Raw genomic sequence first — 14,854 nt, forward strand, 5'->3', positions numbered from 1 at the left:
CCACCTTTATTAGGACTTAACATAAACCTTTAAGTTAAAGGGTCTAGAGATAAGAAAGATAGCCACAAATAAAAACACCAGAAGGAACCAGCTGGGAACAAGATGGCAATGAATCTGACCTTCGACAGACCCTAAATCTCATCAGACACTGATATTTACTACATTAGCATATTAAATCACACACCTACCCTTGACCATGACTGGATATTAAGTATCAAAAAAGGTTAGGGGTGTGGCATCACACTTCCTTGAAAGAGCCTTGCTCCTTCCCCAGTAGACGAAAGAATGCTGCTACTGCTGCTAAGTCGCTTCAGTCGTGTCCGACTCTGTGCGACCCCATAGACGGCAGCCCACCAGGCTCCCCCATCCCTGGGGTTCTCCAGGCAAGAACACTGGAGTGGGTTGCCATTTCCTTCTCCAATGTATGAAAGTGAAAAGTGAAAGTGAAGTCGCTCAGTCGTGTCCGACTCTTCGCAACCCCACGGACTGCAGCCCACCAGGCTCCTCCATCCACGGGATTTTCCAGGCAAGAGTACTGGAGTGGGTTGCCATTGCCTTCTCCGAGATAGGTAAGCCTTATTTCTTCTCCTTTTGTCTTTACTTCTAAAAATTAAATCCCTCCCATCTGGTGGGTGAGAAGTTGATCTGTGAACTTAGTCCTTGCTTCTCCATTTTTTTGGTTATTGAATAAAGCTTACGCTGTATCAATCTCAGCTTCAGTTTCATGATTTGGCTGCTCTAACCAAAGAGAAGGGGAAGAAGAACCCTCTTCCCATGCCACTGCAGAGAGCCTCCAGGGCTAGGGCCAAAGCAGGGTCCATGCAATCTAATTGGGTAATACAAATGAGTAATGAAACAATTATGGAAAGTCCTTTTAGGCTGATGAGCAAAAAAATAGACTTTTTTTTCAGTTTACTTATTACTTGTATATAGAATCTTTACTATATTTATTCATGTTAGTATCTCTCAGCACTTCACTAGAAACAAAGGGAAGGAGGTAGAAACCCTATGCCTGATATGAGGGCTTTTGATTTCCAGGCTGCATCCCAGCATACGCAAAGCCCACACACAGCAAGCAGGAAGCAGAGAATTTCAAGTAGCTACAGTCAGGGGGGAGCCAGTAGGGGAAGGACCTGGGGTCAGAGGCCTCTTTGCCCATCTCTGGGGTACTGCCTGGCCTGGAGGTGACTGACGGAGGTCCATGGTGCAGGCGCAGTGTGTGTAGGGCGACCTTGTGTCAGTAATAAGCAGAGTGTGGGCATCATGCAGAGCTGAGTACAAAGCTCCTAGGGGACATGTGTGTTTGTCACTGATATTGTAAGGGATTTACAACCACAGACGACAAATGAAAGTGTGACCTTTGAGCGATTAACTGCCCTGGATTATATGAGCCCTCTGTCTTAATGGCCCTGGTACAAGGAAGTGGCTCACGTGGCTTGTGGAACAAGGCTTAGTCATGCACCCAAACTTCAATGAAACGTTCTTTTGAACACCTTAAGTGCCAGGCCTATGATAGAGCAAAAAAAGACAGACCCATCTCTGCTTTCATGGAGCTTACTCTCTAGGGGGACACAGACAAAACAGAGTGTGGGACACAGAAGAAGGCCAGTGAAAAGATAAAGAACTTGAATAACAATTTAAAAAATGACCCATGCAAAGAGGCCTCTTCCAGCCACACCTCAGCAATGTTTCCATCCTGGGTGATGTTTAATCCTGTAAAGCCGATCAATTTTCTCTTGTTTATTTCTGGCCTACAGGCCTGTCCGCGGAGGGAAGAGAGGGCAGGGGGCGGGAGTCACTTCCCTTCCCGGCAGACTCCTGTCCTGGCCCATCCTGTGTTAGGGACAATTTCCAGCTTCACAAGGTCAAGGCTCTGACTGTGATGAGCCCTGTAATCTTTTGGTCTCTGTTTTCTTATGAGTGATGTGTTGGTCATAGTGTCATCTTCCTCACCGCCCATGTGGACTGTGGGACGAAGTGTCCTGGGCAGTGAGGGAGGGAAGATGGCCAGGCGCCTACATCTGAGGTCATCCACAGCGCCACCCACCCAGCCGATGGGTCAGCGCCACCTGGCTGGGCCAACAGATCTGAGAACTCAGGATTCAGGTGTCCTCGGGGGCACGGTCCTACCCCTACCCCCACTGCAGGAGAAGTCCCAGTGACAAAGCCTCAGGCAGGGGCCTCAGCACCCACTTGCTGCCCACACTTTGTGCAAGGTCTGGAGTGACTTCGTTCGGGTGTTGAACCTTCTTGGGCGCACTTTTGTTAAAATGGCCCAGCACATGGGTGCCCTCACTTTTCTTGGTAAAACCATTTGCAGGGTTCAGAATGGCTCACAAGAAAACATCCAGAAGGAATAACTGCAGCACTACCATCTGGTTCAAATGCCCACAGCCCAGCAGGGCTCCCTTTTCAAAGCTAAAGCAGACTCAGCCCCAGTGGCTCAATTTCTGTCCACTGGTTGTGACCTCCTCCTCCCTCCCATAGGACCTCTGAGGCACTAAGGAAAATCTCATGGACTGAGGAGCCTGGTAGGCTATAGTCCATGGGGTCGCTAGGAGTCGGACACGACTGAGCGACTTTACTTGCACTTTTCCCTTTCATGCACTGGAGAAGGAAATGGCAACCCACTCCAGTATTCTTGCCTGGAGAATCCCAGGGACGGCGGAGCCTGGTGGGCTGCCGTCTATGGGGTCGCACAGAGTCGGACACGACTGAAGCGACTTAGCAGCAGCAGCAGCAGCAGTCAGTCAGGGGCTTAGGAGACTGAGGTTCAGAGTCAGAGCCTCAGAGCAGAGAGGAGGTCCCAGATCACTTCATAACAACTCACCATTCAATGTGAACTCTCACCTGCCTGAGCTCTGTTCAGATTGCTAGTTGCTCAGAAAGTTCCCTGTCATTTTGCTTCTGGGCTACACAGCAAATATTTTCAATGTAGGAACAGCAGTGGGTGCAAGTCCTCAAGTCCTTTCCTTTGCAAAGACAGCAGGTAACTAGCACCTCTGGGCCAGACTTTTTCACACCTTTGACTTATAAAGGATTCATCCAGAGAACTTTGCTAATTCTTACATCTCGGTGGTCTCCTCCCTCCAAGTTCTCAGGTGTAACTGACACATTGACATGGCCTCTTCCAGCCGGAGATGTGCAGGGACAACAGAGCCAGCCTGAGAAGAGGGTCTAGGCAGCTGGCAAGGCATCTGTTGAGGCCACTCTCAAGTGGTAATGAGTTGGTCAGAAAGCCAGCGAGTCTCCTCTGCATTCCATCAGGCCTTTGTCTGTAGGCTTCCCTGTATCACTGCTGTGCTTGAACCCAAGGTTTCCTCCAGAACACTCGGGCCCCTTCACACCACTTAAGTGGGGGCACTTAACCTCATGAACCTCTGTCACTATCCAAACACAGCTCCTGTGGGCATCTGACTGCTCTTCCTCCCCTGATGTCCTAAGCTCTGTCCTCCCAATCCTGTGCTCTGAATCCCTGGGGACCCCTTTCTATTGTCTGTACGCCCCCTCCAGTTTCTGCCTTCTTGGACTGCCTTCTTCCCCACAAGCAGGTCTTCATTGGAGCACTTCCATCCCTGTCCTACTCCTCCCAAGCTGGGGCACTCTGGCCACTCATTCTCAGCTTCCCCCAGGGACCTGGGGCTCTGGCCACCCCAGACTCATCAGTACCCTCCACCTCTTCGAGCTCCCATCTCCTCCTCTCCTCCCTCCTCCTTAGCCAGTCTGCCTGTATTGTTGTTGCTGTTCAGTAGCTTAGTCATGTCCGACTCTTTGTGACACCATGGACTGCAGCATGCCAGGCTTCCCTGTCCTTCACCAATTTCCAGAGCTTGCTCAAACTCATGTCCATTGAGTTAGTGATGCCATCCAACCATCTCATCCTCTGTCAGCCCCTTCTCCTCCTGCCCTCAATCTTTCCCAGCATAAGGGTCTTTTCCAATGAGTCAGATCTTCGCATCAGGTGGCCAAAGTATTGGAGCTTCAGCTTTAGCATCAGTCCTTCCAATGAATATTCAGGATTGATTTCCTTTAGAAGGGACTGGTTTGATCTCCTTGCAGTCCAGGGGACTCTCAAGAGTCTTCTCCAACACCACAGTTCAAAAACATCAATTCTTCAATGCTCTGCCTTCTTTATGTCCAACTCTCATATCCATACATGACTACTATAAAACCATAGCTTTGACTATATAGACCTTTGTCAGCAAAGTAATGTCTCTGCTTTTTAATATGCTGTCTATGTTTGTCATAGCTTTTCTTCCAAGGAGCAAGGGTCTTTTAATTTCATGACTGTGTTAGTATTTCCCAATCTCAGTTTCCAGCCCAGATTTCCAGGGCAATATTCCAGGTATGTACTAATATACTAATATAATGGAACCTGCAATTTCTACCTGTCAAAGAGTGAATTCCTCCTCTTTCCTCTAAGTATCGTCTATTTCATGTAATTCTCATCACAGTGAACACCCCAACCCATCCCATGGTGCAACCAGAAACCTTGGACTTATTCTATATTTCTCTCTCCCTTTCACCTCAGCAGTGAAACAGTAAAACACCTAGCTGAGTCTCTTCTCCCTCTGAGACGTTCTTAAGGTTAGTCCCCTCCTTTCTCTACCTCAGTTTGAATTCTGTTTCTCCGTGTGATGTATCAGTCGCTCTGGAGCTGGTCTCAGCTCTTTCCAGCCTTTCATCCTCAAAATTTCCCCCACGCTACGGCAAGATTTACTTTTTAAAAACACAAACTCAATGACAGTATTCTCTTTATGGGATGAGACCATCTGCCTCTCTCTTTGTCTCCAACCTCATTCCCGCAACCCCAAAAGCCATTCTCTGTTATGATCTGTCTACACTGCTTGCCAAAGGCTCCATTTCCTCTCACATCTTTCAATTCTTGTTTCCAATATTGGCTCCTCAAAACACTTTTCTCCTCTGCTCTGTTGAGTCTCCTACTCAACTATCAGTAAAGATTGGCACATATATCCACTCTTTTTCACACAAAAAAAAAGAGCAATAAAAAAAAAAAGACAGCACGATTATTCCCTCTTTTTATGAGATTACTTGGTTTTATTCCCCACTGCACCATCCCCTGCCTTGGATTGAGTGAGACATTTTCCTTCATGATTTAAATACAATTCCCAGGCTTATATATGTATCTCAGACTTACACACACACATGTATTATGTATGTATAACTTGGCATTTAAGATACTATTGTGGAATTACAGATTTACTCATGTGCTCTCTCCCTTTGAAGGAAGAAATCTCGTTCACTTCACTTTTGTATTCTCCCAATGCTCAGCATGTACTTGATATACAACTCTTCAGTTAATGAATGTATCCCTACAACACCCAGCAAAGTCCTATATGCTGTAATATTTGTGAAAGTATTTCCTCAGTGATTGCTAACTCTAATTCATGACCTCTAAGACACCATCTTAAATTTCATGCACATAGACTGAGAGAATTGGGGGATTATATGAAGTATAATCTGCATACATATATAGTCTTTAAAAATTATTTATTTATTATTTTTGGCTGTGCTGGGTCTTCACTGATGCGTGTGGGCTTTTTCTAGCTGTGACTGGGGGCTACTCCCTAGTCGTGCTGTGTGCATTTCTCATTGTGGCGGCTTCTCTTGTTGCAAAACAACGAGCTCTGGGTGCACAGGCTTCAGTAGTTGCAGCACATGGGGTCAGTAGTTGTGGTTTGTGGGCTCTAGAGCTCTTGGGCTTTAGTAGTTGTGGTGCATAGGCTTAGTTGCCCTGAGGCATGTGGAATCTTCCTGGACCAAGGATCAAACCTGTGTCCCCTGCGTTAGGAGGATTCTTAACCACTGGGCCCAGGGAAGTCCCACATATATTCTTGTTTCATGGGGGTATGGTACTCTCCACTGTCTGAGTGAACCCTACTTGAATGTGACTAAGTTAGAGCTGGGCTTCAATTCTTAGTTCTAAACCATCTCTGTAGCGACTTCCTGCTCTGCTCACACCATCAGCTGTGTTTCTGTCTCCCAAGCTGTATCATCCACTTATTTGATAAGTTACATGAAAAGGAACAACAAAGGCAAAAAGCAACAACATTTGCTTCTTCACTTGTGCCAAACACTTGAAGCACATGCGCTAGGCACATGCCTTGCTCAGCTCAAGAGCTGACTCATACAAATCAGTGAAGTCAGATCACTCCTTCACACCATACACAAAAATAAACTCAAAATGGCTTGAAGACTCAAATATAACACTTGACACTAAAAATCTCCTAAAAGAGAGCATAGGCAAACATTCTCTGACATAAATTGACCAATGTTTTCTCAATCTCCCAAGGCAAGATAAATAAAAGAAAAATAAACAAATGGGACCTAATCAAACTTGCAAGCTTTTGCACAGCAAAGGAAACCATAAACAAAACAAAAGATAATCTACGGATTAGGAGAAAACATTTGCAAATGATGCAACTGATAAGGGCTTAATTTCCAAAATGTACAAATAGCTCATACAACTCAGTAACAAAAAAGCAAACAATGCAATCAAAAAATGGGCACAAGATCTAGAGAGACATTTCTCCAAAGAAGACATACAGATGGCCAGTAGGCATGTGAAAGGATGCTCAACATTGATAAGTATTACAGAAATGCAAGTCAAAACTACAATGAGGTACCACCTTACAGATCAGAATGGCCATCATTTAAAAGTCTACAAATAATAAATACTGGAGGGAGTGTTGTGAAAAGGGAACCCTCCTACACTGTTTGTGGGAATGTAAATTGATGCAACCACTATGCAGAACAGTATGGAGGTTCCTCAAAATACTAAAAGTAGAGTTACCATATGATCCAGCAACCCCATTCCTGGGCATATATCTGGACAAAAGTATAATTTGAAAAGATATATGTACCCTTATGTTCGAAAAGATACATGAATCCTTATGTTCATAGCCACACTATTTACAATTGCCATTACATGGAAACAACATAAATGTCCATCAATAGATGAATGGATAAAGAAGATGTGATACATATACACAATGGAATACTACTCAACCATAAAAAGAAAGAAATAATGCCATTTGCAGCAACCTGGATGGACCTAGAGATTATCACACTCAATGAAGTAAGTCAAAAAGAGAAAGACAAATACCATATGATATCACTTAAATGGAGAATCTAAAATATGACACAAATGAACTTATCTTTGAAACAGAAACAGACTCAGATGTAAGAGAACAGACTTCATGGTTGCCAAGTAGGAGAGTAGGGGAGGAGGGATGGGTTGAGAATTTGGGATTAGCAGATGCAAACTATTATATATAGAATGGATAAACAACAAGGTCTTACTATATTGCACAGGGAACTATATCCAGTATCCTAAGATAAATCATAATGGAAAAGAATATAAAAAAATACATATACATGTATAACTGAATTACTTTACTGTAAAGTAGACGTTAACACAACATTCTAAATCAACTATACTTCAATAAAATAAACTTTAAAAAATTAAAGAAAAAGAAGAATCGGAGGTGAGAGTGTCTGGAGAGAGAAGCTGTGGGGGGTAGCTGGCAGCCTTAGCAGAGGTGGGTTGTTCTGATACAATGAAACCAAATTATGGGGATTTGGGCTGTAAGCCCAGTGGCCAGGTGTTACCCTAGAAGCTCCCTTCACCAGCAGCCCCAAGACATATCATCAGTAAGTTATGTCAGATAAGAACCATGTCAGCAGTTTCTAGGACTCATTTCCCTCCTGATGACAGGAGCTCCTGCAGTGAAATCAGGGGTACTTTTCAAGTCAGGTGTGGGGGTGACAAAATAGGAAAGTGCATGCATCCTAGTTGTCCCATGCAGTTTTCTGGAGACTTCCACCCATATCTGAGGTATCTCAGCCATAGAAGTACACAGAATTGACTGATACTGATCTTCTTACTTATTTCAGTAAGTGGTAATTGCCTCAAGATGAGAGGACCAAAGACATGTTGCACTTTTAAGTGAGAAGGATGCTGAGAGATCATCTAACCCAACAGCTCTATTTTAAAGCAAGATGCAGAAGCTGATGGCCACAGTGCAAAAGCCATCAGTCCAAGATCAGAGAATCTCAAATCCATGAATACCTTCAAGAAGCCCTCTCTGGGAACACTTAGGATTTTAGTAGAATTATCAACACTTAGGACCTGTATCTACTTACCTCAGCGTCTCCTCAGAAGAAAAACTATAGTATCTTACATCAATGTGCAGTTGATAGGAAGTTTGAAGCTTCTTTAGTAATTCATTTTGTATTCTGGGTGAAAACTGGCAGAGAACTTTGTTTCCAGTGCTTTGTCATTTACTCTCATCACCCCTTATGACACTGGGCCACTGCTCCAAACACAATGGTCCTCAAGGAATACCACTGACTTCTGACTGAGAAAGATCAGAACTTTCCAACATGAGAAAGCGAAAATTCCAGCTCTTACCACTCAAGATGGTTTTCTACAAAGGCAGACATGGGGCTGATCTGCACGGTGTAGGTGTCATTGGCAGAGTACTCGAAGAGTCCGTAGTAAGGGTTAAAGAGCTCCTGAGACAGAAGGAAGAAGAATTCTCTCGAAGGACCACTGTAGTCCAGGCTGCAAAGGAAGCAGAGGCCCGGGAAGTTCATTACATGAGGGAGGTGGGGGACCTGTCTCTAGGCAGGACCTGGCTTGCCCTTTCAGAGTCAGTGTCGGGAAAGTAGAGGGCAGCCTCTGCGCTTTACAATGGATCCCAAGGGAAGTATAATTTGCTGAAGAAAATGATGATGCAGTGATTGGTTTGAGGATGATGTTCTTAAACATTTATGGTAGTGCTCCTTAAACTTCTTCCTCAATTACATCATATCTATTGGATAAAACACACAGCTGATCCACAGCTGGACTTTATTGTGGGAGAAAGAAAAGAATTTCCTGTAATGGTGCATGTGTGCATGTGCATGAATTGAAAACACTTTCTGTTAAGTTCATCCTGCTACGCCCTCCTGGGTGGGCTTGCTTTCCACGGTTGAGATGGTTTACTATGAAATCACTGAAATTACATGAAAAATTTGGTAAGTAGTCATATATGTGCTTCCCTGGTGGCTCAGTCATTAAAGAATCTGCCCACAATGCTGGAGACCACCTGCAATGCAGAAGACCTGGGTTTGACCCCTGGGTAGGGAAGATCCCCTGGAGCAGGAAATGGTAACCCACTCTAATATTCTTGCCTGGTAAATCCCATGTTAGAGGAGCCTGGCAGGCTACAGTCCACGGGGTTGCAAGACTTAGCAACTCAACCACTACCACCACCACCAGTCATATGTGTGCACTCTTGGGGAAAGAGTTCTTTGATCAGATACTCAGAGGGGTGGGTACACCAAGGGGATACCTTTCAGAGTATATCCTGAAAAAGTAAAGATCTAGTAGCTTGGTCTATATTTTGGGCTTATACTTTGACCATGTGACCTCAGATTCTAGAACATGCCAATCATCTTAGGCTTTTGGAGAACATGAAATTCAAAGATTGGCAACACCTGGAGAGAAAGGTCTCCTGGGAGGATACGATCAGAACCACCTTGGGGCAGAGGCTTAGAGCCACCCTGCTCCTTGAGAAAAATCACCCAAAACCTGGGGGCTCTGGTCTATCCACACTGAGGTGTCTGCATGAAAGTGCTAGTGGCTCACCCCTCCTCTCCAACAAAGGTGATGTAGAGCTTGTTTCGCTGGAGCTCCTTCCGGGAATAGGCCATCACCTGATTGAAGGTTCCCTCCAACAGGTGTTCTCGACGAATGATGAGCCTAGAAATGAGAAGCCATGTGGGCGGGTAGCCGGGGCTTGGGCTCCAATGTTGGGGAGTGTTCTAGGTGAGGTGTGGGGGCCCAGGCTGACGGTCTCACTCCCCAGGCTCTTCATCAAGGTACAGATTCCATTGGTTCAACCATGGACTTACTCTGACACTCTTTTCAAAAATGATAAAAGCACCAGGACAACACATACAAGTTTATAGTGGGACACATTCCATCCATATTATACTATTGTCAGGATATTTTTTTTTTATCAATTCTAAGAAGAATCTCTTAAGTTGAATTCCTGAATTTGGGTTCAGCTTTTCAAGATGAAAATAGTAAATCTAGAGCGGGGAGAAACAACTTCTTACTTAGACCTCCAAATCAAAGCTTTTTGGCTAACGAGTAGTTAAATTTGTCCCAAAAATATGTAAAAGGGAAACATAAGAGTTTTTATTTAGTTCAAGATTCCTTGTTTTCTGAGAAGGCGTGCCATTGATTTTATACATAGTTTTGTCTGAAATCGACTGTTCTTCCTCTCTCTCCTTATCTTCTCTTCCTGCCTCCTTTCCAATTTCTTAACCTCCTTTCTTCTTTCCAACTTCCTAACTTTTTCTTTCCTCAATTCTATGACCATGACTGATGTTATACCGTGGTATCCGATCTCCAGGCAAATATTACCAAGTTATAGAGGAGAAAATGATAGAAACATCTTCCAACTGAATTCAGTGCCAAGCTCAGTGGAGCTCAATTAAATCACTCACTTAATTTTCCCTGGACCCTGACCAAATCCTTTGGCTTCCAGTTTTCGGTAGAAATTGCGGAGCTTGGCCTCAAAGTCTCTCCTATAGGGTGAAGGGGCTCTTGCACTGGCTCTCTGTAAACCTGCAGAGAGAAGCACACAGGCTGAAGGTCATCACTTTTTACTGAAGAACAAATATGCAGAGAGCAATGGTAGTAGGAGGACCAACCAGAGGGATAATCCTAAGTCTTCATATTTTTCTCCTTCAAGAAGTTTCCCTATCACTCCCTCAGTCATTTTGATAATAACCAGAAATAATATGATACAGAGAAAAATAAATTCTGATGACAATAAATACTTATATCTTCCACTCCATTTCAAATTGTATCTCTCTTCAAAATACCTGGATTAGCATATTTCTTGGCTTAATTGTACTTAAATATTCGAAAGTGACATAAATCAAACTAGGCTCTTGTAAGTTTCTGTAAGTGAATGTAACTACAATGGAGCAACCAAGATTGTAATATATGTGTATATTGTACTTCTCTAACTATACGGACCTTGATGCTTATATAAACATACCTGTCCACTAGAGCACAGAGTATTTAGGGGTTTATATTAGATTATCATGTACCATAAAAGCAAAATTATTAAGAGTATTATTATTAATAATAATTCCTTACTTTTTATAGAAGGAGCTTTTGTATCACTTAGAATGCTTTGTAAATGCTTTATTATCTTTATATACCTTTCAATGAAAAAAGGACTGGAAAAGATAACATTCTTTTGCAAGTTTCCCAGATGGCTAGGATCATAGTTTGCTCCTGCAACAACTAATGTTTACTTTATGTTCCAGATATTGAATTTATAATCTGGAGAAGACTGACACCATCAAACTCACAGAAATGAGAATATAATTACAAGTTGAGACGATTGCTACCCATGAAGGAAAAGAACTCAGTTCTCTGAGATCACAGGAAACTCTAGCCAAGTTTAGGAAGGCTTCCCTAGGAAACATGTGAAGAATAAGTAGGCATGAATTAGACTGAGTGAGTTAGGAAAGGCTTCTGTTTAGCTAAGAGAAGAGATGAGCTGGGAGAAGATCCTAGGTAGAGCACCAGCATGTGCAAAGGTACTGAGGCAGGATGGAAAGTGATGCTCCAGTTTATCTGGAGCACAGGGAGTGAGGATCAGAATGATGCAAAACAAAGCTTGAGAGGTGGGCAGGAGACAGATCAAATAGGATAAGGTATTCTTTTTTAAATGATTAAACAATTTTGTTTAATGTTAAACACAACAGAAAGTTAGTGTGTAGGGGCCAAGATGATGTATCTGGAGTTACAGAAACCTCAGTCTTTCTGCAGTAGAGACAGAAAACCAGAGAGGTCCAGAATGGATTTAGACCACCTAAACTGGACTAGTGTGATGTCAGTGGAGAAGAGAATAAGACAGATTGGAGATATGTTTAGGAGGCAATGAACTGGATATAGGTAGTAACCTTAAAGGTGAATTTCAGACATTATAATGGAATGGAATTTGGTGACATTCACTGAGATGGGGACAAATGGAAGAAGCACAAATTTGTGGGGAGATCACAAGCTTGGTCTTTGATGGTAGTACCTTTGAATATTTGATTTTAAAGAGACATAGTTTGAAAGAGAGGAGAATAAAACCTGGCACTGAGTCTTGAGGATGGTAGGAATGGCCAGAGACATAGATGAAATGCCTACAGTGGTGTCACAGAAGCCAACTGAAGAGGTGACTTATGAGAAGAAATCAAGCCACCACTTGAAGAGGAAAGTGTCTTTTCTGAAATGCCAGGTTTCAGAATGTAGGTAAAACTAGAATACAAGCATGCAGGTGCAAGTATAATTTTCTTCTAGTAGATTTCAGTGTATTTTATAAGATGACTTTCTCACTGCTGGTACTACCACTATGCCCATGGTCACTACTATGCATTTCTTTAATAATTTATGCTTCATGAAGTGCTTTGGCATGCATGAGTCACTATCTCTGTTGCCTCAGGTAAAAAGCATAAAGGTTTGGAAATGTGGGAATTATAAAATTTAGCATCAAATATTTGGATTACACACTCAAAAGATCCTGTGATCAAAGCTAGGAGAGTAAAGAATAAAGGACTTTGATACATAAATTGGATGACTGTTTGAGTTCATGGTGTCAGTAATGTCTGACATCAGACAGCTATGAGGAATGCTGATTCCTTTAAAAAAAACTTACCCAAATAATTCTCATTTAGTAAATAACTCTTTACACTCCCTTAGTTTTTCTATTTGCAAGATGGTATCTTCACCATGTAATGATGTCGAAACTATACTCTAGTGCCAGAAGTTTGGACCAAAGTGTCCACTTTGGGGCCCCACACTGGGGCTTCCCAGGTGGCTCTATGGTAAAGAACCCACCTGCCAATGCAGGAGACCTAAGAGACATGGGTTTCATCCCTGGGTCAGGAAGATCCCCTGAAGGAGGGCATGGCAACCCACTCCAGTATTCTTGTTTAGAGAATCTCATGGGCAGAGGAACCTGGCTGGCTACAGTCCATGGGGTTGCAAAGTCAGCCACGACCTAGAATGCATGCACATAGTCACATTATCAGACTGGGACCAAACATCATGCAGACACACAAATTCCCTAAATGGGAATGCTCTGCTCTCCAGAAGTAAGTTATCCCATGCATACCAGAAACAAGTGATTGTGCTGATGCTGCCTCTGACAAAGCTCCAGGTCCTCCTTTTCCCAAGCATGTCATCTTAGTTATGTTGCATGTCAGAGGAAGCACTCTTGGAACATTTCCTCAAAAATGCCACTGATACACTTGTGGAGGAAGGGATAACAAAAACAGATTTCATGATTAGCAAAACTACCTCTGGAAGATAGTTCTGAATGACATGATGGGGGTGCACCAAACAAAAAGGTATTCCAGTTTTAAGAACTGACTCCTTGGAAAAGGCCTGGATGCTGGGAAAGATTGAAGGCAGGAAGAGAAGGGAGCGACAGAGGATGAGATGGTTGGATGGCATCACCGACCTGATGGACGTGAGTTTGAGTAAACTCTGGGAGTTGGTGATGGACAGGGAAGCCTGGCATGCTGCAGTCCATAGGGTTGCAAAGAGTCGGACATGAGTGAGCGATTGAACTGAACTGAGATATTCTAGACCTATGGCAGTATTGAGTGACACCAGCTGAGTGAGACATCCCTTCTGGGGGGCAGAGCATATTGATAAATTCAGTTTCTCTTCTCCATTTCCTCACTGGCTTCAAAAGCAAAGTTTGAACTCTGACTCTAGAGGTTATAAGGTAGGACGTTACTAGATTTTTCAAAACTAACTTCCTTTACTAGATTTTAAAGTTATAAAAATAAATTTGAGTTTACCACAAACATCCATGACAACATGACACTGCAAATCAAGACAATAAGGGAAAATTTTTCAATATGTGGATCTTGTTTGGGAGTATTAATTTGTCTTAAGCTAATTATCTTGATGAACTCAGGAAATAACAGCTTCTCTTTTCGCTAAACAGTTCAATATACATTTCCTCATTTGGAATGGAAAATACCCACAAAGAGTATCATGAGTAAATTCATTCTAAGAAAACTTCAGGGGAACGATTTCATATCATTTTTAAAAATTCTTACATATCTTCACGGGGATATAAAGGTGGTCCCTAGTTAGTATGGAACCTAGCAACTCCTTTACAACTTAACAAAAAATTACTCAACTTGGTAACTAATAACATTCTGATTCATAAGGCAGAATGTCCTAGAAAGAGCTCTTCCTTTTTAAATGCTTTGAAAATATGTTTTAGGAGAAAACAGCAATTTAGAGCAGGGGCCCACAGACTTTGTCGGTAAAGAGCCAGACAGCAAATATTTTAGATGTTGGGGGTCCTACGGTGTCTGTCGCTACTACTCAGCTCTGCTGTTTGTAGCATGAAAGTTGCCGCAAAAAATACATAAACATTCATATCAGTGTATGGCAAAAACCACCACAATATTGTAAATTAATTACCCTCCAATTAAAATAAATAAATCAATTTAAATGAGAAAAAATAAACAAACAGGTGTCGCTGGGTTCCAGTAAACCTTATTAATAGACAATGAAACATGAATTTCATATAATTTTCACGTCATGAAATATTAGTCTCACAATAAATGTTTCCAAATCATTTAAAAATGCAAACCACATAATAGATTGGGGGCATTACTAAAACAGGTGGGACTGTATCAACACCCAACTTAGTGTGCGTAAAATCAGAAAGTAGAGAGGAAATAAGGGAGAGAGGGCAGCTTCATCGAGTGGAAACACAGGTCACCACTAGCAGGAGACAGAGTGCCA

At 42.8% G+C, this 14,854-nt stretch overlaps 1 protein-coding gene and 1 long non-coding RNA gene across 4 annotated transcripts in view; one reads left to right on the top strand and one right to left on the bottom strand.

Annotated features, from left to right (window-relative positions):
* Window positions 1–14,854, bottom strand: part of HECW1 (HECT, C2 and WW domain containing E3 ubiquitin protein ligase 1) — a 471,951-nt gene that overhangs the window by 46,540 nt on the left and 410,557 nt on the right. For all 3 annotated transcript variants that reach the window (XM_081535334.1, XM_081535335.1, XM_081535336.1), the window contains 3 exons: window positions 10,522–10,642; window positions 9,656–9,769; window positions 8,435–8,587 (listed from right to left, as the gene is read on the bottom strand). In XM_081535334.1, the coding sequence (XP_081391460.1) occupies window positions 8,435–8,587; window positions 9,656–9,769; window positions 10,522–10,642 (388 nt within the window). The remainder of the gene's footprint in view (window positions 1–8,434; window positions 8,588–9,655; window positions 9,770–10,521; window positions 10,643–14,854) is intronic.
* The window catches only part of LOC145523996 (uncharacterized), a 63,239-nt gene continuing 48,660 nt past the window's right edge, over window positions 276–14,854 (top strand). The window contains exon 1 of the long non-coding RNA XR_014067013.1: window positions 276–569. This is a non-coding gene — a long non-coding RNA (uncharacterized LOC145523996). The remainder of the gene's footprint in view (window positions 570–14,854) is intronic.

This window comes from Giraffa tippelskirchi, chromosome 10, assembly GCF_054371585.1.
Source record: "Giraffa tippelskirchi isolate mGirTip1 chromosome 10, T2T-mGirTip1v1.2.pri, whole genome shotgun sequence".
NCBI classification, from domain to species: Eukaryota; Metazoa; Chordata; class Mammalia; order Artiodactyla; family Giraffidae; genus Giraffa; species Giraffa tippelskirchi.